Source organism: Pan troglodytes, chromosome 2 (genome assembly GCF_028858775.2).
Source record: "Pan troglodytes isolate AG18354 chromosome 2, NHGRI_mPanTro3-v2.0_pri, whole genome shotgun sequence".
Taxonomy (NCBI): Eukaryota; Metazoa; Chordata; class Mammalia; order Primates; family Hominidae; genus Pan; species Pan troglodytes.
This window is the reverse complement of record NC_086015.1, coordinates 47,667,140-47,690,025: the sequence shown is the minus strand read 5'-3', so window position 1 is coordinate 47,690,025 and position 22,886 is coordinate 47,667,140. Positions and strand designations below refer to the sequence as shown.

Here is a 22,886-nt window from a genome sequence, read left to right as displayed (position 1 = left end):
TAAGATATCAGGTGGCAAAGGTTTGGGAAGGAGAGAAGGCAGCAGAGAGAAAGGCACATATCTTGCCAGTTTTTAAAAAGATTAGATAGAGAAATCCACTCTCCTATCTCCAAGGCAAAGACCTACATTCACAGTCTAATGTAAACCCAGTGGGGAGCTGGCAAACAAACTGAAGCAGGGAGGGGAGAGAAAAATCCCTTATTTATACCTTATTTATAGCATTTGATGATTTCCGTGGTGTAAATACTCCCACCATGGCCAATTTCAAGCTGCCAACGGTTGGCAAAATTCCTGAAAATTTAGCAATGGCTTGCTGGTACAAATCAACTCCAGCACACAACTGCAAATCACCTCTTTTATGGTCTACCCTGCAACTGAGCAATTCTGTGACAGCTTTCTCTCAACTCAATTGACACTAAATCATTCTCTAGGACAACTTAAAGCAATTCACAGAAGTCTACTCTACTCTCATTACATTTAGCTTTCTCAACTGTATTGCAACTGAAAGGGGTTGGATGTTGAAAGCAAAATGGATCCCAGTATGCCTGTCTTCACTAAGTGCCACAAAGCAAAGGACAAGAATCATATTCTCCAAAAAGCCATCAGATGACCATTTTATAACTTTCCTTTGTTAATGTTTTCTCCCTATCTAAACCTCAAATGTCTTAAGGGTAGGGAACTGTATTCAAACAAGAGCCAAACATCCCACATGAGTCCCAATTCCAGTGACAGGCAGCAGAGATACAGGGTAAGCACCTTAGATTAAATCCAGACACCTCAAAGGGTTCCACAAAGGGTTCCAATCCAGCCCTGCTACTTGCTGGCAGGCTGTAGCAGCCTTTCCAGTGGCAGTTTCAACTGCAAAATGGGAACAATAATACCCAGCACACAGGGGCAACCTTGGATTTAACAGGATCACTTCTGGGGATAGTCACTGGACACTGCTAAAGCATATTGCCAAGAATACCAGCGAAGCCCACTTCTGTCTAGAAACTATGGCTGATCAGCTGCTAAGGATTTTTTAATCATCTACCTCCAATGACCTCCAACCATCACTCCAAGCCATAAAACCCTGTCACGATTGTGTCCTGGACTCCAAGGCCCCACTACATCAAAACCAAACAGTCCACCTGAAAGTAGTGTCGAGTCAAAAATGTTGTGACAAACCAGATGAGAACACAACCTACCAATTACGTTCCTACTTGCGTCCACATGACATTCAACATTTCACCTCAGTGCAACGAGGAAGTTCATCAACAAACCTCAACAAATAAACAAAACTCAAGAGAATAACTTCCTTTCTAATATTTCACAATTTTTCCCCATGACATCTTTCCAAATATCCCTGTCTTCATGGTACTCCATATTCTATCATTTAGGTTATGTTTCCTAGGCAAATTTCTCCAGACGTCTGAAGTAGAACCGACGTCAAAAAATTAAATATATATGGGGGAAGTTTACTTTCCAATATAAACGACAGGCCTTGAGAAACAAGGCAATAACCTCCATAACAATTTAATTATTCCACTCATTAACTACTATTCTTCTACTAACAAGTGCAAGAAGTCATTTAGGTGTAGAAAAGAATAAACTCACTATACCTGTATATAAAAAAGTTTCACATTAGACATCTGCCCTCCAACTTCCACAGTTTCCTATACATTATGTGTGTTCTTCTAAGGCACATGCAACACACACTTCGCCAGTAAAGCCAGAATAATCCCAGAAGCGCAAACAAATAAGGGACAGTGGAGCTTGCAAGCCAAAGACCTTCATCCGAAAGATGAATTATGACATTTGAACGTGTATCTCTATCTTAAGGGCTAACTTTCTTTCTATGAAGTATCTGAAACCCACAGCCATACACCCACTTCCCTCACTCCTTCTCCCCTCCCTCCTTCCCGGCACCCCCGCCCTCCCGCCGCTTCCCGGGCGAATTCGGGCCTCTAATATCCCCTCCAAGGAAGCGCCGCCCCTTCCTACGGCTACGGGAAGGATCGTCCAGCGGCTGAGGCTGGACAGAGCACAGGTAGTACCTGTAGACGGAAGCCGCGCTGGGAGGCTGACAGACCCGGTCATTTCCCACGCCTCGCAGTCAGGTGCAGGGTCGACCGGGCACCGCCCGCCGGCCGCATTGGGGCAGGCCGGGTCCCTTGGCAGAGCCCGAGCCGGTGCGGCCGCCGCGGCCAGCTCCGTCGCCGGCCTGCGGCGTGGCTTATACAACAACAGGGCGGACCCTCCGCGCGGGGTCAAGGCGGCCTCCCGGCGCGGCCGGAATCCGGCTCAGACACCTCGGGGCCCCGACGCTGAGGGGAGCCTCTCCCAGGCAGAGCGGCGCCGGGACGCCTCTGGGCGCCGCGCGGACTCATGCCGGGGAGGGTCAAGGAAGCCGCCCGTCGTCGCCAGGCGGGCGGCGACTCCTTGGTGCTGCCCGCTGGGCCCTAACCCGGCCCGCGCGGAGGGTGCGCGCCGGAGACACACGAAGCCCCCCTGCCGGCTGCGCTTACCTCTCTCCGGTGTCGGCAGAGTCCACCTCCTCCTCCTCCGCCGCCATAGCCGCCGCCGCGCAAGAGCCGAGACTTTCCTCGAAGCCGGCTGACAGGCCGACTGGGCCGCCCCGGCCTGGCGCGGCACTTAAGGCGGCGCAGGCCGCCAGCGCATGCGTCTTCCGCGCACTAGCACGGCCCGGCGGCGCGCCCGCGTTTGCGCGTGCGCGGCCTTGCCTACGGCCTTGCGTCCGCCATCCCCAGCCGGTATGCACTAGTTCTCCCGCCCGACGCTCCCGGGTGTAAGCGCGGGGCGGGACAGTCAGCCCAGACGGACTGGCGAGACTCACCCGACTGAGTTAGGTGTTAGCTAATTTGAATAATGACTGTATTCATGCATCACCCTGTCGGTGTTGGCTGTCAGGTGGCACCTTGGGGACGGAGGTGCGTCCGGTCCTGGAAGAGCCTAGCTAGTGTCCGATAGATGGTGCAGTGGCAAATGAAATGGCGTAATCGAGGTGCTGTGTGGCGTCCCGCCAGCCCTTCCCCGCGGGTTGGGGGGCCAGGGGGAGAGGGCGACTCACAGGAGCCTTCAGTCAGTTGAGCACTGCTCTAGGTGCTGATGTTACTGTAGTGGCCAGAGCCAGCAATTTCCCTCCCACTCGACTCTCTAGATACCTGGGAGGGTGAAAAAAGTCGGTGTTGGCCGGGTGCGGTGGCTCAGGCCTGTAATCCCAGCACTTTGGGCGGCCAAGGCGGGCGAATTATCTGAGGTCGGGAGTTGGAGACCAGCCTGAGCTGAAGAAACCCCGTCTCTATTAAAAATACAAAATTAGCCGGGCGCGGTGGCGCATACCTGTAATTCCAGCTACTCGGGAGCCTGAGGTAGGAGAATCGCTTGAACTCGGGAGGCGGAGGTTGCGGTGAGCCGAGATCGCACCACTGCACTCCAGCCTGGGCAACAAGAACGAAACTCCGTCTCAAAAAAAAAAAAAAAGTCTATGTTTAGGTACTTCGAGTTATTGAGGGGAAATGACTAACCTAAATAGCAGTATTTCTTGACCTGTTTTCAAGCCTTTTAGCAATCAGGTGCAACCTGCTTTTGGAATTCTGCCACCCACTACTACTCATCCATTTATGTTTGGTGTGTGTCTACTATGGGCTCACTTCGTTCTAGGTGCTTGAAAACAATGGGTTGAAATACTGCTCCTGTTTTGATAGATCCTACGCGAATATATTAACCTTTATTTTAGACTCAGTTCATTGTTCTCCTTCCCTGACTCTCCTCCCTCTTTTTCTCTCCTCTGAGCCCCACTGTAAACCTGTCTTTGTCACCCGTCTAGCTCTCAGGTTCTCAGCCTTGTGTAATTGTTACAGCTTTTAAATAAATATTATCGAATATCTTTCCAACTACACGAGAAAGTCCTCTAGGATAGGAATGGTGTCTTCTGTAATTTAGAGGGGGGAAAGCCACTTATAATCTCTTAGGCATAGTAATAACTAATACATTTTTTATTGTGTTTGATCTAATTCATAAAATATTTTAGGGAAGACCAGAACATATAAAAAACATTTTTACAGGAATTCCTGGTTGTTTCATGAAAGGGCCGTATATTCAAAGTGACCTCCAAATACAGAAGGAGCTGAGAAACTAAAGAATGAAGCAGACAAATCCAGCTTGTCAGCAAAAGGTGATTTATTAGGGAACTTACGGACAGAAGCATGGTCTTGGACAGCAGCAAGACAGGTAAATCTCTGTGCTGTTACCCTCCCAGACTAAGGTTGTTTTGACCTAAGGGCAGGTAGGTAAGTATGTGCTCTGATACAATTTGGGTGTTGTCCTCTCTAAATCTCATGTTGAATTGTGATCTCCAGTGTTAGAGGTGGGGTTTGATGGGTGGTGATTAGATTCTGGGGGTGAATTTCTCATGAATGATTTGGCACTGTCCCCTTAATGCTGTCCTTGCAATACTAAGTTCTTGTGAGATCTGGTTGTTTAAAAGTGTATGGCACCTACCCCTCACTCTCTTGCTCCTGCTCTAGTCATGTAAGATGCCTGCTCCCGCTTTGCCCTCTGCCGTGAGTAAATGCTCCCTGTGGCCTTTCCAGAAGCCAAGCTGATACCAGCACCTGTATAGCCTGCAGAACCATGAGCCAATTAACTTTTCTTTATAAATTACCCAGTCCCAGGTAATTCTTTTTTTTTTTTTTTTTCCTAAGACGGAGTTTCACTCTGTTGCCCTGGCTGGAGTGCAGTGGTGTGATCTTGGCTCTCTATGACCTGCACCTCCCAGGTTCAAGCAATTCTCCTGCCTCAGCCTCCTGAGTAGCTGGGATTCCAGGCACCTGCCACCACGCCCAGCTAATTTTTTGTATTTTTAGTAGAGATGGGGTTTTACCATGTTGGCCAGGCTGGTCTTGAACTCGTGACCTCAAATGATCCTCCCTCCACTGCCTCCCAAAGTGCTGGGATCACAGGCATGAGCCACCGCGCCCAGCTGTATTTCTTTATAACAGTGTAAGAACAGCCTGTCACATGCTCTTATACAAGGAACAATAGATAAAGTAGAAAACTTGGAGGCCTTCCCAAAACTGGGGTTACTCAGAAATCAACATTGTGGATTAGCATCCGAGATGGAGTTACTTTAGCCTCCACAATAGTGTTGCCAGACACTTGTAGTGTGTCTGCAGAAACTGATCCCCTACAATCCCACCTCTCAGAGTGTCTGTTGAAGACCCTACTGCCTGGAACACAGTGCAAGCCCAGTGGTACTGAGTCCAGTAATGAAACCTTAGGATTTTGCAGCAACTCCTGTAGCGCTTTGGTCTTTATGGACCTGGAGTCTGCTCTCAAAGATGCCTGTGCCTGCTGCACAGTCACGAAAAAAGAAAAAAAGGAAAAAAAGAGAGAAAGAGACCATTGATCTAATACTAGAGTTTATGCAGAAACTGACAAGCAGTGCATAGGACTATAGGACTTCATGATCTTCCTCAACTCTGGGAGTAGCTCTGTTCTAGGCTTCACCTTGCTGCTGATGGAGTCATCTTCAACAATGGCAAGAAATCCAAGCTAGAATTGGCCATCCACCTATCCCCTGGGTGTTGCCAGCAATGGTGGAACCCTACAACTCTATCCTGACCACCATGCCACCCTGGAACCCTTGGACTGTGTCTTCTTGGGAGACAATGGACCAACACATGTCATTGCATCCTATACCCCAAGGGCCCCACATACTTTAACCACTGCTTGGACCAGACTTCCTCCATCACTACCTCCCTGAACTTTGATGGTACCCTGAAAGCAGACCTCTCAGAGTTTAAGGCCAGCTTGGTCCCCTACCTCCAAATTAACTTCCTTTTTGTGACCTACTAACCAATTACCTGGTTGAGCAGTGCTTACATTTGGAGATCGCCAGTACCTACTTTGTACTCTCCAGTCAGATGGCCAGATATGACACTGACCAAAGCAAGTACAGAGCTTGCTCTGCATGTTCTGCCCCAGGGTTGTAGCCTAAAGACTGAATGCTGCCATTGTCCCACCAAGACCAAGTGTGCCATACACTTGGTTGATGACTGGTGCCCCACTGGGTTTAAGGTTGGCTTTAATTTCCAGCCCTCCAACAGTAGTTCCCCAGGCAAAGTGCTGAGCAATACCACAACCATCACAGGGGCCTGGGCCTTTATCACAAGCCTGCCAAGCAAGCACTTACAAACCAGAATGAGAGTGAGGGCATAGAGAAGGGGATGTTTTATGAGGGCTTCAATGGCCTGGCTGCTTTGTAAATATTTTTTGGTTTTGGTAGAGACAGGTCTCACTGTGTTTCCCAGGCCAGTCTCAAACTCCTGGCCTCCCAGAGTGTTGGGATTATGGGCATAAGCCACCATGCCCAGCCTGTAAATGTTTATAAAGAAATGCTGTAATAAAACATATTGAGAAAGCAAATGTGGCAGGGAGATAATAAGAAGGACACAGGATGATAAGGGAAAGTGGTAGCTGGGTCAAGGGAAGGGCCTGAACATCAATCAGCTGTAGTGACTTCTCAAAAAAAAAAAAAAAAATCACATGACTTTAGGGCTTCTTGGACTCTAATTTGCATGCAGACTTCTGTGGATCATGTTGAATTGTAGATTCTGACTCTGTAGGTCTGAGGTAGAACCTGAGATCTCTATTTCTAACTAGCTCCTAGTTATGCCTGTGTTCCTACTGCCAGTCAGCAGACTACCCTTTAAGTAATGAGCTCTAGAGCAACCCTGTCTGCTAGAACATTCTGTAATGATGGAAATGTTCTAGACCCACACTCTCTGATACAGTAGCCATTAGCTACATGTGGTTGTGAAGGATCTGAAATTTGGCTAGTGTGACTGAATTTTGAATTTTAATTAAGTTAAAATTTAGAAGCCATACGTGGCTAGTAGCTACCATACTGGACAGCAAGGTCTACATCTCTTAATACTCATCTATAAAAATGAGAGTTTGGGCTGGGTGTGGTGACTCACGCCTGTCATTCTAGCAGTTTGGGAGGCCAAGATGGGTGGATCGCTTGAGCCCAGGAGTTCAAGACCAGCTTGGGCAACGTGGCAAGACCCCATCTCTACCAAAAGTGAAAAATTAGCTGGGTGTAATGGCATGTGCCTTTGGCCCCAGCTACTTGGGAGGCTGAGGTGGGAGGATCCTTTGAGCCCAGGGAGGGCAAAGCTGCAGTAAGCTGTGATCATGTCACTGTACCCCAGGCTGGATGACAGAGTGAGACCCTGTCTCCAAAAAAAAAGAATAAAAGTTTTAGACTAAACAATTCTTGAGGTCCCTTCTAGTATTCTGTGGTTCCAAGTTGTTTTTAAGGTGTGTATGGGGTGGGGTAGGGACGGGAGAGGATTGACAGATATGAAAGTCTGGAGTAAGGCATGAGAGGTTGAGAGCTCCGCGTAGTTGAATGGAGGAATGAGGAAGAGGAGCATGGTGCCCTGGGGGCTGGATCCTGGAACTCAGTGGTAGAGCTGCCCTCCAGAGACAAGAGATTCTGATTAACTGATGAGCGTTAATTGAACTCTCAGAACCAGAATAAAAGACCTTCTTCAGTGGGACACAAATGCCAGGTCATAAAGGAAAAGAGTGATTAATTTAGCCACATCAAAATCTAAGACATCGTGTGAAAAAAGGCACAATAAAACTGCAAAAGATGGAACAGATTAGAAAATCTATTTTGAACATGTTAAGAAACCAAGGCTTTAATATCTTCAATATATTTTAAAAAATAGAAAGTGATGAAAAAAGCCTTTTCAGAGGAGAAAACCCTCAAGCCATAAACAGCTGCAAGATGCTCAGACTCATCAGTGATCAATTCACTCATCAATAAAAAAGGCTGATGCTGCTAAATATTGGCAAGGCCATGAATCAGTGGGGAATGTCCCTACCCATTTGGTGGAAGTGCAAATTGGCACAGCCATTTGGAAAGCAGTTTGGGAGATCTGTTTTAAAATGTAAAATTAAGATACTCTGTGGCCCAGGAATTTAACTTCTGGGGGTCTGACCTTTCTCATGTGCACATAGAGACACATAAAAGGATGTTTGCTTCAGTAGTCTAATGGCAAAAAAAAGAAAGACATTAATAAGAATGCTTATGATTAAATAAAGTCTAGTACCTCCATAATATGGAATACTATGGCAGCAATTAAGTAAAATGAGGTAGATGTATACATACTAATATGGAAGTACTCCAGAGCATATTGATATGTGGAAAAAGCAAAATCCATGAAATATACAAAAGTTGGTTCCTTGGGATTAATAAAATTGATAAATGCCTGGATACCTGATAAGAAGAAAAAGAATAAAAATGAACAATATCAGAAATGGAAAAGAAGATGTCACTAGAGATCTTACCAACATATTCAAAAGATAGTAAGGCGAATACTACAAATGGCTTTATGCCAATAAATTTGATGACTTAGATAAAATAAACAATATTTTTTTCTCTTTTTTTAATTATACTTTAAGTTTTAGGGTACATGTGCACAACGTGCAGGTTTGTTACATATGTATACATGTGCCATGTTGGTGTGCTGCACCCATTAACTCTTCGTTTAACATTAGATATATCTCCTAATGCTATCCCTCCCCATGCCCCGGCCCCACAACAGGCCCCGGTGTGTGATGTTCCCCTTCCTGCGTCCATGTGTTCTCATTGTTAAATTCCCACCTATGAGTGAGAACATGTGGTGTTTGGTTTTTGGTCCTTGCAATAGTTTGCTGAGAATGATGGTTTCCAGCTTCATCCATGTCCCCTACAAAGGACATGAACTCATCATTTTTTATGGCTGCATAGTATTCCATGGTGTATATGTGCCACATTTTCTTAATCCAGTCTATCATTGTTGAACATTTGGGTTGGTTCCAAGTCTTTGCTATTGTGAATAGTGCCACAATAAACATACGTGTGCATGTGTCTTTACAGCAGCATGTTTTATAATCCTATGGGTATATACCTAGTAATGGGATGGCTGGGTCAAATGGTATTTCTACTTCTAGATCCCTGAGGAATCACCACACTGACTTCCACAATGGTTGAACTAGTTTACAGTCCCACCAACAGTGTAAAAGTGTTCCTATTTCTCCACATCCTCTCTAGCACCTGTTGTTTCCTGACTTTTTAATGATTGCCATTCTAACTGGTGTGAGATGGTATTTCATTTTAGTTTTGATTCGCATTTCTCTGATGACCAGTGATGATGAGCATTTTTTCATGTGTCTTTTGGCTGCATAAATGTCTTCTTTTGAGAATTGTCTGTCTATATCCTTCACCCACTTTTTGATGGGGTTGTTTGTTTTTTTCTTGTAAATTTGTTGGAGTTCATTGTAGATTCTGGATATTAGCCCTTTGTCAGATGAGTAGATTGCAAAAATTTTCTCCCATTCTGTGGGTTGCCTGTTCACTCTGATGGTAGTTTTTTTTGCTGTGTGGAAGCTCTTTAGTTTAACTAGATCCCATTTGTCAATTTTGGCTTTTGTTGCTGTTGCTTTTGGTGTTTTAGACGTGAAGTCCTTGTCCATGACTATGTCCTGAATGCTATTGCCTAGGTTTTCTTCTAGGGTTTTTATGGTTTTAGGTCTAACATTTAAGTCTTTAATCCATCTTGAATTAATTTTTGTATAAGGTGTAAGGAAGGGATCCAGTTTCAGCTTTCTGCATATGGCTAGCCAGTTTTCCCAGCACCATTTATTAAATAGGGAATCCTTTCCCCATTTCTTTTTTTTGTCAGGTTTGTCAAAGATCAGATGGTTGTAGATGTGTGGTATTATTTCTGAGGGCTCTGTTCTGTTCCATTGGTCTATATCTCTGTTTTGGTACCAGTACCATGCTGTTTTGGTTACTGTAGCCTTGTAGTATGGTTTGAGGTCAGGTAGCATGATGCCTCCAGCTTTGTTCTTTTGTCTCAGGATTGACTTGGCAATGCAGGCTCTTTTTTGGTTCCATATGAACTTTAAAGTATTTTTTTCCAATTCTGTGAAGAAAGTCATTGGTAGCTTGATGGGGATGGCATTGAATCTATAAATTACCTTGGGCAGTATGGCCATTTTCATGATATTGATTCTTCCTAGCCATGAGCATGGAATGTTCTTCCATTTGTTTGTATCCTCTTTTGTTTCATTGAGCAGTGGTTTGTAGTCCTCCTTGAAGAGGTCCTTCACGTCCCTTGTAAGTTGGACCTAGGTATTTTATTCTCTTTGAAGCAATTGTGAATGGGAATTCACTCATGATTTGGCTCTCAGTTTGTCTGTTATTGGTGTATAAGATTGCTTGTGATTTTTGCACATTGATTTTATATCTTGAGACCTTGCTGAAGTTGCTTATCAGCTTAAGGAGATTTTGGGCTGAGATGATGGGGTTTTCTAAATATACAATCATGTCATCTGCAAACAGGGACAATTTGACTTCCTCTTTTCCTAATTGAATACCCTTTATTTCCTTCTGCTGCCTGATTGCCCTGGCCAGAACTTCCAACACTATGTTGAATAGGAGTGGTGAGAGAGGGCATCCCTGTCTTGTGCCAGTTTTCAAAGGGAATGCTTCCAGTTTTTGCCCATTCAGTATGATATTGGCTGTGGATTTGTCATAGATAGCTCTTATTATTTTGAGATATGTCCCATCAATACCTAATTTGTTGAGAGTTTTTAGCATGAAGTGTTGTTGAATTTTGTCAAAGGCCTTTTCTGCATCTATTGAGATAATCATGTGTTTTTGGTCGTTGGTTCTGTTTATATGCTGGATTATGTTTGTTGATTTGCGTATGTTGAACTAGCCTTCCATCCCAGGGATGAAGCCCACTTGATCATGGTGGATAAGCTTTTTGATGTGCTGCTGGATTCGGTTTGCCAGTATTTTATTGAGGATTTTTTGATCAATGTTCATCAGGGATATTGGTCTAAATTTCCCTTTTTTGGTTGTGTCTCTGCCAGGCTTTGGTATCAGGATGATGCTGGCCTCATAAAATGAGTTAGGGAGGATTCCCTCTTTTTCTATTGATTGGAATAGTTTCAGAAGGAATGGTACCAGCTCCTCCTTGTACCTCTGGTAGAATTCGGCTGTGAATCCATCTGGTCCTGGACTTTTTTTGGTTGGTAAGCTATTAATTGTTGCCTCAACTTCGGAGCCTGTTATTGGTCTATTCAGAGATTCAACTTCTTCCTGGTTTAGTCTTGGGAGGGTGTATGTGTCGAGGAATTTATCCATTTCTTCTAGATTTTCTAGTTTATTTGCATACAGGTGTTTATATTATTCTCTGATGGTTGTTTGTATTTCTGTGGGATCAGTGGTGATATCCCCTTTATCATTTTTTGTTGCATCTATTTGATTCTTCTCTCTTTTCTTCTTTATTAGTTTTGCTAGCGGTCTATCAATTTTGTTGATCTTTTCAAAAAACTAGCTCCTGGATTCATTGATTTTTTGAAGGGTTTTTTGTGTCTCTATTTCCTTCAGTTCGGCTCTGGTCGTAGTTATTTCTTGCCTTCTGCTAGTTTTTGAATGTGTTTGCTCTTGCTTCTCTAGTTCTTTTAATTGTGATGTTAGGGTGTCAATTTTAGATCTTTCCTGCTTTCTCTTGTGGGCATTTAGTGCTATAAATTTCCCTCTACACACTGCTTTGAATGTGTCCCAGAAGTTCTTGTATGTAGTGTCTTTGTTCTCATTGGTTTCAAAGAACATCTTTATTTCTGCCTTCATTTCGTTATGTACCCAGTAGTCATTCAGGAGCAGGTTGTTCAGTTTCCACGTAGTTGAGCGGTTTTGAGTGAGTTTCTTAATCCTGAGTTCTAGTTTGATTGCACTGTGGTCTGAGAGACAGTTTGTTATAATTTCTGTTCTTTTACATTTGCTGAGGAGTGCTTTACTTCCAACTATGTGGTCAATTTTGGAATAGGTGTGGTATGGTGCTGAAAAGAATGTATATTCTGTTGATTTGGGGTGGAGAGTTCTGTAGATGTCTATTAGGTTCGCTTGGTGCAGAGCTGAGTTCAATTCCCGGATATCCTTGTTAACTTTCTGTCTCATTGATCTGTCTAATGTTGACGGTGGGGTGTTAAAGTCTCCCATTATTATTGTGTGGGAGTCTAAGTCTCTTTGTAGGTCTCTGAGGACTTGCTTTATGAATCTGGGTGCTCCTGTATTGGGTGCATATATATTTAGGATAGTTAGCTCTTCTTGTTGAATTGATCCCTTTACCATTATGTAATGGCCTTCTTTGTCTCTTCTGATCTTTGTTGGTTTAAAGTCTGTTTTATCAGAGACTAGGATTGCAGCCCTGGCCTTTTTTTGTTTTCCATTTGCTTGGTAGATCTTCCTCCATCCCTTTATTTTGAGCCTATGTGTGTCTCTGCATGTGAGATGGGTTTCCCGAATACAATACGCTGATGGGTCTTGAGTCTTTATCCAGTTTGCCAGTCTGTGTCTTTTAATTGGAGCATTTAGCGCATTTACATTTAAGGTTGATATTGTTATGTGTGAATTTGATCCTGTCATTATGATGTTAGCTCTTTATTTTGCTCGTTAGTTGATGCAGTTTCCTCCTAGCCTCGATGGTCTTTACAATTTGGCATGTTTTTGCAGTGGCTGGTACCAGTTGTTCCTTTCCATGTTTAGTGCTTCCTTCAGGAGCTCTTTTAGGGCAGGCCTGGTGGTGACAAAATCTCTCAGCATTTGCTTGTCTGTAAAGGATTTTATTTGTCCTTCACTTATGAAGCTTAGTTTGGCTGGATATGAAATATTGGGTTGAAAATTCTTTAAGAATGTTGAATATTGGCCCCCACTCTCTTCTGGCTTGTAGAGTTTCTGCCAAGAGATCAGCTGTTAATCTGATGGACTTCCCTTTGTGGGTAACCCGACCTTTCTCTCTGGCTGCCGTTAACATTTTTTCCTTCATTTCGACTTTGGTGAATGTGACAAATATGTGTCTTGTAGTTGCTCTTCTCGAGGAGTATCTTTGTGGTGGTCTCTGTATTTCCTGAATTTGAATATTGGCCTGCCTTGCTAGACTGGGGAAGTTCTCCTGGATAATATCCTGCAGAGTGTTTTCCAACTTGGTTCCATTCTCCCCGTCACTTTCAGGTACAGCAATCAGACGTAGATTTGGTCTTTTCACATAGTCCCATATTTCTTGGAGGCTTTGTTTCTTTTTATTCTTTTTTCTCTAAACTTCTCTTCTTGCTTCATTTCATTCATTTGATCTTCAATCACTGATACCCTTTCTTCCAGTTGATCAAATTGGCTACTGAGGCTTGTGCATTCGTCACATAGTTCTCGTGCCGTGGTTTTCAGCTCCCTCAGGTCCTTTAAGGACTTCTCTGCATTGGTTATTCTAGTTAGCCATTCGTCTAATTTTTTTTCAAGGTTTTTAACTTCTTTGCCATGGGTTCGAACTTCCTCCTTTAGCTCGGAGTAGTTTGATCATCTGAAGTCTTCTTCTCTCAACTCGTCAAAGTCATTCTCTGTCCAGCTTTGTTCCGTTGCTGGTGAGGAGCTGTGTTCCTTTGGAGGTGGAGAGGTGCTCAGATTTTTAGAGTTTCCAGTTTTTCTTCTCTGTTTTTTCCCCATCTTTGTGGTTTTATCTACCTTTGGTCTTTGATGATGGTGACGTACAGATGGGGTTTTGGTGTGGACGTCCTTTCTGTTTGTTAGTTTTCCTTCTAACAGGACCCTCAGCTGCAGGTCCGTTGGAGTTTGCTGGAGGTCCACTCCAGACCCTGTTTGCCTGGGTATCACCAGTGGAGGCTGCAGAACAGCGGATACTGGTGAACAGTAAATGTTGCTGCCTGATCATTCCTCTGGAAGTTTTGTCTCAGAGGAGTACCCGGCCGTGTGAAGTGACAGTCTGCCCCTACTGGGGGGTGCCTCCCAGTTAGGCTACTCGAGGGTCAGGGACCCACTTGAGGAGGCAGTCTGTCCGTTCTCAGATCTCCAGCTGTGTGCTGGGAGAACCACTACTCTCTTCAAAGCTGTCAGACAGGGACATTTAAGTCTGCAGAGTTTTCTGCTGCCTTTTGTTTGGCTATGCCCTGCCCCCAGAGGTGGAGTCTACAGAGGCTGGCAGGCCTCCTTGAGCTGTGGTGGGCTCCACCCAGTTCGAGCTTCCCAGCTGCTTTGTTTACCTACTCAAGCCTTGGCAATGGCAGGCGCCCCTCCCCCAGCCTTGCTGCTGCCTTGCAGTTTGATCTCAGACTGCCGTGCTAGCAATCAGCGAGGATCCGTGGGCGTAGGACCCTCCGAGCCAGGCGCGGGATATAATCTCCTGGTGTGCCGTTTGCTAAGACCATTGGAAAAGCGCAGTATTATGGTGGGAGTGACCCGATTTTTCAGGTGCCATCTGTCACCCCTTTCTTTGACTAGGAAAGGGAATTTCCTGACCCCTTGCGCTTCCCAGGTGAGGCGATGCCTCGCCCTGCTTCGGCTCACACTTGGTGCACTGCACCCACTGTCCTGCACCCACTGTCTGACACTCCCCAGTGAGATCAACCTGGTACCTCAGTTGGAAATGCAGAAATCACCCGTCTTCTGCGTCACTCATGCTGGGAGCTGTAGACTGCAGCTGTTCCTATTCAGCCATCTTGGCTCCACCCTCCCACAGTATCAAAAAAATCTTTAGAAAGCATAACTTACTAAAACTGGCAAGATGAAATAGAAAATCTGAATAGCTTAATATCTCCTTTTTTAATTGAATGTGTAATTTTTAAAAAATTTCCCATAAAGAGAAGTATTTTACAAATACAGTCCCCAACTTATAATGGCTCAAATTACAATTTTATGACTTTACTGTAGGAGTATGAGCCAGAGACAAAACTCCTCAGACATGGAGTTAAAGAAGGAAGGGGTTTATTCGGCCAGGGGCATTGGAAGATTCCTGTCTCAAGAGCCGAGCTCCCCAAGTGAGCAATTCTGTCCCTTTTAAAGGCTCACAACTCTAAAGGGGTCCATGTGAGAGGGTCCTGATCGATTGAGCAAGCAGGGGGTATGTGACTGCGGGCTGCATGCACCGGTAATCAGAATGGAACAGGACAGGATGGGTTTTCACAGTGCTTTCCCATACAATATCTGGAATCTATAGATAACATAACCAGTTAGGTCAGGGGTCGATCTTTAACTACCAGGCCCAGGGTGTGGCGCTGGGCTGTCTGCCTGTGGATTTCATTCCTGCCTTTTAGTTTTTACTTCTTTCTTTGGAGGCAGAAAGTGGGGATAAGACAATATGAGGGGTGGTCTCTTCCTTTATTGCAATGATGTGAAAGCAATACACATTCAGTAGAAACCGTTCGAATGCCCATACAGCCTTTCTGTTTTTTACTTTTACTGCATTATTCAATAGATGGCATGAAATATTTAAGACTTTATTATAAAATAGACCTTGTATTAGATGGTTTTGCATAACAGTAGGCTAATGTAAGAGTGCTCAGGACATTTAAGGTAGGCTAAGCTATGATGTTAGGTAGGTTAGGTGTATTAAATGCACTTGGAATTTAACAGTATTTTCAACTTACAGTGGGTTTATCAGGAAATAACCCCATGGTAGGTCAAGGCACATCTGTAGTTAATTAATTGGCCCCTCAGGGCCCCTCATGTTGATTAGTGTTTTTCCTTCCCTTGAGTCTGAACTTGTGACTTGTTTTGACCAAAAGCATGTGGCAGAAGTGATGCTGTGTCATTTCCAATGCTGAAACTTAAGAATCTTTTTCTCCAGAGTTCACCAATTCATCTATTCCCTCTCCTAAGTCAAATACTATGGCAAAAGTCTGACTACCCTGAGACCACCATGCTGTAAGGAAGCCTTGCTAGCCATGTGGAGAGAGAAACCATGTGCAGAGCACCAAGGCACCAGACTTATGAGTGAAGGCTTTGAATTCCCAGCCCGCCCACCACCTGAATGCAGGTGAGTGAATGGCCCCAACCAGTATTGTGTGGATTAATGTCTGCCCAGATTAGCTTGAATTCCTGACCCACAGAATTGTGAGAAAATAAAATGGTGATGGTTTTAAGCCACTATATTTTGAGGTAGTTTGTTAGGTAGCAATAGATCATCAAATCACCTTCACACCATGCATTGATAACTCCTTATCCCACCAATGTGTAATGCCACTATTTCATCTACTAAATTATGTGGTTCACCTCGCTAATTTGTTTTTTGTACTTTTAGAAGAGACTGGGTTTCACCATGTTGGCCAGGCTGGTCTCGAACTCCTGACCTCAGGAGATCTGCCCACCTCAGCCTCCCAAAGTGCTGGGATTACAGGTGTGAGCTCCCACTTATGAGTGGGAACATGCAGTATTTGGTTTTCTGTTTCTGTGTTGATTCATTCCCTTAGGAAGATGGCTTCCACCTGCATCCATGCTGCTGCAAGGGACGTGATTTCATTCTTTTTGGGGCTGCATAGTATTCCATGGTGTATGTGTACCGCATTTTCTTTGTCCAGTCCACCGTTGATGGGCACCTGGGTTCATTCCGTGTCTTTGCTATTGTGAATAGTGCTGTGATGAACGTGGTAGTGCCTGTATCTTTTTGATAGAACGTAAATCATAGTTTCAATGACAGAAATTGAATATTAGCTGTTGTACTGTAGTTTGTTAATTTTGTTTTGCATTCCTTTTATAGAAATCATCCCCCTTTCTCAGGCTGATGTGTGCCTTGACTGTACTAGAATCAAGGCCATGTACTTAGAAAGCGGGAAGTAAAAAAAAAAAAATTATCTGGTTAATTTAATTCAAGATTTTTTTCACAAAGTCTTTTTTTAGACTATTTATATTGAGAGAATTGCAGATTCACATGCAGTTGTAAGAATAATACAGAGAGCTCCCATGTACCCTTTACCAACTTCCCCTTGTGGTAACATTTTGCAAAATGATATTACAATGTCCCAACCAGGACATTGACACTGAAACAATACATATGTGGAACATTTCCATCACGACAAGATCCCTCTTGTTGCCCTTTTACAGCCACACCCACTTCCCTCCTGCACATACAACCCAACAACTAATCTATTCCTATAATTTTGTCATTCCAAGAAAGTTACCTAAATAGAATCATTATAGAATAGAATATGACTTAAAAACATTTTTTTTTTGAGACAGGGTCTCACTCTGTCTCCCAGGCTGGAGTGCAGGTGCAAACCTGGCTCAGTACGGCCTTGATCATCTATGCTTAAACAATCCTCCTGGCTCAACCTCTGTGTACCTGGGACCACATGCTTACCACCATGCCTAGCTATTTTTTTTTCTTTTTTTTGTACATACAGGGTCTCACTTTGTTGTCCAGGCTGGTCTCAAACTCCCAGGCTCAAGTGATCCTCTCACCTCGCCTCCCAAAGCATTGGGATTACAGGCCTGAGCCACCATACTTGGCCTATATTTAACCTCTTGCAATTGACTTTTCTCCCAGCATAATTATTTGGAGATTAAAATTGTTGCACATATACATAGTTAATTCCTTTTTCTTGCAGAGTAGTATTACACGGTTTAATATACCCATAGTTTGTTTAATCAATTATCTGATGCAGGACATCTGAGTTGTTTCCAGTTTTCAGCTATTGCAAATAAAGCTGCCAAAAACATTTATGTACAGGTTTTTGTGTGATTCCAAGTTTTAATTTCTCTGGGATAAATGTCAAAGAGTACAATTGCTGGGTCATATGATAGTTGCATGTTTTGTTTTTTAAAAGTCACCAAACTATTTTCCAGAGTAGCTGTACCATATATTCCTACCAGCAAAGTGTGATCAACCTAGTTTCTCCACTTCCTTGCCAGCCTTTGGTGTTGTCTCTGTTTTTTATTTTAGCCATTCTGATGGCTTTTTTATTTTAGCCATTCTGATGGGTGTGTAGTGATTAAAGTCACAATGTCCCATTGTGACTTTAATTTGCATTTCCCTGATGGCTGGTGATGTTGAACATCTTTTCATGTGATTTTTTGCCCTCTGTATATCATTTTCAAAATGAGGTATCAATTCATATATTTTGCTCATTTTCTAACTGTTGAGTTTTGAGAATTCTTTATATTCTGTAGATACCAGTCCTTTGTCAGGTATGTAGTTTGCAAATACTTCCTGACATCTGTAGCTTATCTTTTCATCCTCTTCATATGGCACATACTTTTGCACAGTAAAAGTTTTTAATTTGATAAAATCCTATTTATTGATTTCTAAAAATGGATTATGCTTTTGCTATCAAGTCTGAGAACTCTTTGCCTAGCTTGAGGTCTTGAGGATCCTGTGTTTCTCCTATGTTTTTTTCTAAAAGTTTTATGATTTTACACATGATGTTTAAATCCATGATCTATTTTGAGTTAATTTTTATGGAAGTGAGATGTTTAGGTCGAGGTTTTCTTTTTGTTTTTGCTTATGGATATCCAATTGTTCCAACACCATATATTGGAAAAACAATAGTTCTTAAATCATTTTGAATGTATTGTAGGTAGACTCTTATGCTCTTATTTAGTATGTGAGATGTGTAAAACATGATCGATATTTTTCAGGTTAAGGAGACTCATTGCTGTTGACACAGAGATGTGGTGTTCAAATTTCCCTTCAAGGAAGGATTTATTGCCCCAGCTGCAGTGGGTATTTTGATGGAACAGCTTTCAGCTTTTAATCCCTTCCAGGAACACATCACTATGGAAAGCCGTCTCACCAAGGTCATGCCCTTCTAGGAAAGGCTCACATCTAATGATGGATGGATGGATAGAGGCAGGGACATAAAAGACCAGCCACTCTGACTCAAACTGGGATGATCCTTTTGAGCCATTTCTGCTCCAGAACTCCCTGTGGCTGAGTCTGTCAAACCTATATCACAGTTCAACTTCCTCTCTACCCAGTCCCTCTTTCTCCCTTCCTTCCCACAAGTGTTGATTGCAAGAGCACTCCTGAACATTAAACTTTGTCTCAGGGACTGCTTCTTAGAGAACCCAAACTGTGACATTTGTTTTCATTTCTATTTAAGGCTAAGCATGAAATATGTCTTAAGTGTTGAGAATGATGAGGTCATAACTTGTTGGTTTTTATACTATGATTATAGGAGGCAGTCACCTCAGGAAAACTTTCATCAAAAAGTCTACACTCCCGTGGCCAGGCATGGTGATGTGTGCCTGTAATCTCAGCTACTTGTGAGGCAGAGGCAGGAAGAATACTTGAGGCTAGGAGTTTCAGACCAGCCTGGACAACATAGTGAGACCTCATCTCTATGAAAAAATAAAAATAAGTAAACAATTAGCTGTGTATGGTGATGCATGCCTATAGTCCCAGCTACTCTGGAGGATAAGGAGGGAAGATCACTTGAGCCCAGAAGTTCACCATTACAGTGAGCTATGATTATGCCACTGCTCTCCAGCCTAGGTGACAGAGGGAAATTCCATGATTAAAAATTCATGGGTGAATATCCCACACATGAAGGTAGACATGTGGGTGAATATCCCACACATGAAGTACAACAGGGCTAAATCTTCCCATTAACATGTGATCAAAAATTAGTCGTGACCCTTGAAATAATCCCCAAGCTTATACCAGCTCCCATTCTGATGTCCTTCACATACTTTTCTGGAAGTATGTGACTTTTCTGACTTATTAAACTGAGAAGGAAGCCATAGAACAGGCTTTTATCTGATTGTACAATTTCAAGTTCTAGTGTCATTGGGGGTAGGGGCAGAGAAGAAAGAGTAAAGAAAGAGGCCAGAGGAACTGCCATTCAATTTCCAGTCATGTTCCCCAGCCCCAGGAAATTTAAAGTCGCGATGATTTGGGGAGAGAATTTTAATAGTGTTCTTTTCCTCTGCCTTCTATTTCATTTAATACAATAGAAGAGCCATGAATTTTTATTTTCAGTAGAATCAGTGTTTTTTTAAAAAAGATATTTTTCTACTCTATTTCAGATCTTCAAACTTTTATTTTTCTTCTGGTTGTTTTTTCCTGGTAAATCCATGGCAAAATAATAGGCATCCCCATAAATCAGGAAAAGCATTGCCCTCCAAAATGTTGAAGTTGAAAAATGTCAGTTGCCTTTCTGTATTAGAGTTTCCAAGAGCAAAATCCATCTATTGTCATTATTTATGCCACTGAACATTTGTAGCAGGGTCAGGTTTATACAGAAGCAGAAAAAAAGTTCATACCCATAATTTCCTCTGACATTAATGTTGCCTGTTTATTCTCCCCCATCCCGTTTTGAAAATGCATCCTTCAGTTGAATACAGCTTACTGAATATCCATTCTGTTTAGTCTGCACTTGTGGCAGAAAACAAACACCAATTGGCATCTTGGCTCTATTACATTTTCTGACAAGTGGGAACTAATCTGTTTGTGAAGCAATAAATACTTGGTTCTAAGTAATTCAGCAAATTGGCTTATTTAGCCTTAGCTCTGCAGGGATGCATAGAGGGAAGAATTTTCACCCGTCATTGATTCCACACTGAAATATGTCATGATTGTCTATGCACACAGCTGGAAAAACTTTATGATGGTGTAAGTGAATGAGCAGTTAGTGAAAATACTCTTCTAAGTCAGTGCAAAACTAGTAATCTTACTGTTTACCTACATGGCTAGAGCAGACTTTTCTCTGTTCATGAGAGCTGATTGTCAAATATTCAGGAATTTCTTGAGCTGGATATTAAACCTTGGAACTTTGAAATTGAGAGTATTTATACCACAGAAATTGTCAATCACTTCAAATCAGGGCTTTTTTGTTTTTCTTGAAAGCTGATTTATAAATATACCACAGTCTACTTTAAATCAATGTAGGAAAGTTACAAAGGAGTCGGCAGGTAAAAAACTTAAGGTTTCACAGGGAAAAGTGAATAACAGAAGTAAACTAAAAATACACAAAGAAATGGATGACAAAGGTGTAATAACTTGATGAAGGTGCACAGATGGGGATACACGTTTTAAGCATTTGAAAGATAGAGACCTGTTTATTAGACTAAGCAAGTATGATAATGATTTATGAAAGTGCATCTGAAATAAGGTGGGTTTTTTTTGTTTGTTTGTTTTTTAATTTTTAAGACAGGGTTTCGCTCTGTCACCCAGTCTGGAGTGCAGTGGTGCAATTACATCTCACTGCAGCCTCGACCTCCCAGGCTCAAGCGATCCTCCCACCTCAGTGTCCCAACTAGCTGGGAGAGCAGGCATGCACCAGGCCCGGTTAATTGACTTATTTCTTTTAATTTTTTGTTGAGACGGAGTCTCACTATGTTGCCCAGGCTGGTCTAGAACTCCTGGGCTCAAGTGATCCTCCCACCTTGGCCTCCCAAAGTGCTGGGATTACAGGCGTGAACCACCACACCAGGACTGTTTTCTTGTTAGTTGAAGTATGCAGCACAAATCATAATGATTGTCACAAATCATAATGAACACACATGCATAAGCGCCATCCAGGTAATCAAGCAAACTTTGAAGAGACAAAAAGGTACTCTTTTGTGGAAAGTAATGGATTAGACATTCCCAGCAGTCATGCAACAGGAAGATGACTTGCAGCAGCATAACAGATATATTTGAGCTTCAAGAATTTCAGCTGCACAATAAACCCTCCTCTGAATTTTTATTTTATTGGATGCTGCAAATTAGTTTATAAAGACTTTTTAGCTGTGCTGATGAATGTATGTAATAGCTAAATTTAGGGCTTTTGAAAAACTCTCCTTTGAGATTTGAAGGTGTTGCTTAGCTACTCTCTCCTTAGTGAAGTCTCTTATTTAATGTAATTTCTTATGCTGCAGGTGGGGGAAATGGGCTATTGAATATCTTTCTGTCAGGTTCAGTAGCATATGCAGTATACATATTGCTGTTACTTTTGTATTGTTAACTTCTTAGTCTCCTAAAACTAGGCATTTAAACCATCATTTGTATATACGTGTGCATTCTTTTCTTGGTGGAAAGGTTTATGTAGACACAAATTATAGTTATCATGATAACACCTGTAGTTATACTAAACTGTTTCATTTTTATTGTAAAAATTTTTTCAGTGTCAGACCTTTAAAACAAAAATTATACAGTAGCATGAGTTTGTGCTAAATGGTTTTCCAAAATAATTGAACCTTCAGTAGGGAACCCATCCTTTAAGCCTATGTTTTCTTCCTTGAGTCTCCTAGAGCTTCCAGTTCACTACACCTAACCCCGGGCATGCACCATTGGAGGATCAACAGAGTCCTTACCAGCGGTGGCAGTTGGTAATATTTTTGTCGGTGTGCTTATCAGCTTTGACTGGGATTAGTCCTGTCTTACATGGAGTATAATAATTCCATGAGAATAGAGATGTGGCCTCTAATTCCTTTATAATTCCTAAAAGTACTCAGAACTATGTTATAATCCACACACTGTGGGGACCAAATAAACTTTTTTTGTTGACCAAGTTGTAGTCCAGGTTTAAATAACACCTGCAAGGAATTCAAAATTCTACCTAATTAAGTCTATTGATCTTTACATCATTCTTAATAGTTAATATTATTTCCATCATATAAATGGGAAATCAGAGAATAGAGAGGTTCTATTACTTACCAACAATTATACAGAGAGATAGTAGCAGGACATAAGGGGTCTTTTCTCTGTTTCTTTGCTTGAGTATATCATATGCTCTAGCATGATGGCAGTGACTATCCCATGAGTTGGTGGTGGGTTGATAAATGCTGTCTCACCGCACACTTGCTTTGCTTAGGCACACTCCAGGAGTTGCGTTTCTAGCAGTGATAATGGGTTTGCATCTGTTGTAGGGCAGTTGAAAGAGTTAGCAGTGTGGCTGTCTATGAAACTGACAAGACTAATTTTGTTGGCTCTAGTATGGAACAGTAACCACTGTGCTACCAGCCATAGATCTACTTTAGTGCCAAAATGCAAATGTCACCATCCAGTTCCATTGTCAACCAGCCCATCTAAGTAATGCTATGACTAGTAAAT

General features: G+C 42.7%; 2 protein-coding genes across 17 annotated transcripts in view; one reads left to right on the top strand and one right to left on the bottom strand.

Annotated features, from left to right (window-relative positions):
• The window catches only part of ABHD5 (abhydrolase domain containing 5, lysophosphatidic acid acyltransferase), a 29,968-nt gene extending 27,231 nt beyond the window's left edge, over nt 1–2,737 (bottom strand). For both annotated transcript variants that reach the window (XM_516397.7, XM_054680612.2), the window contains exon 1: nt 2,508–2,737. In XM_516397.7, coding sequence (XP_516397.2) covers nt 2,508–2,554 — 47 coding nt within the window. In that variant the 5' untranslated portion in view covers nt 2,555–2,737. The remainder of the gene's footprint in view (nt 1–2,507) is intronic.
• ANO10 (anoctamin 10) overlaps nt 1,893–22,886 on the top strand; it is a 325,787-nt gene continuing 304,793 nt past the window's right edge. For 2 of the 15 annotated variants that reach the window (XM_054680607.2, XM_063806718.1), the window contains exons 1-2: nt 1,985–2,029; nt 4,068–4,233. In XM_054680607.2, coding sequence (XP_054536582.1) covers nt 4,209–4,233 — 25 coding nt within the window. In that variant the 5' untranslated portion in view covers nt 1,985–2,029; nt 4,068–4,208. Of the gene's footprint in view, nt 2,030–2,687; nt 3,372–4,067; nt 4,234–22,886 lie in introns of those variants that run through there. The other 13 variants (XM_054680604.2, XM_063806712.1, XM_054680602.2 and 10 more) reach the window with 11 other exon arrangements.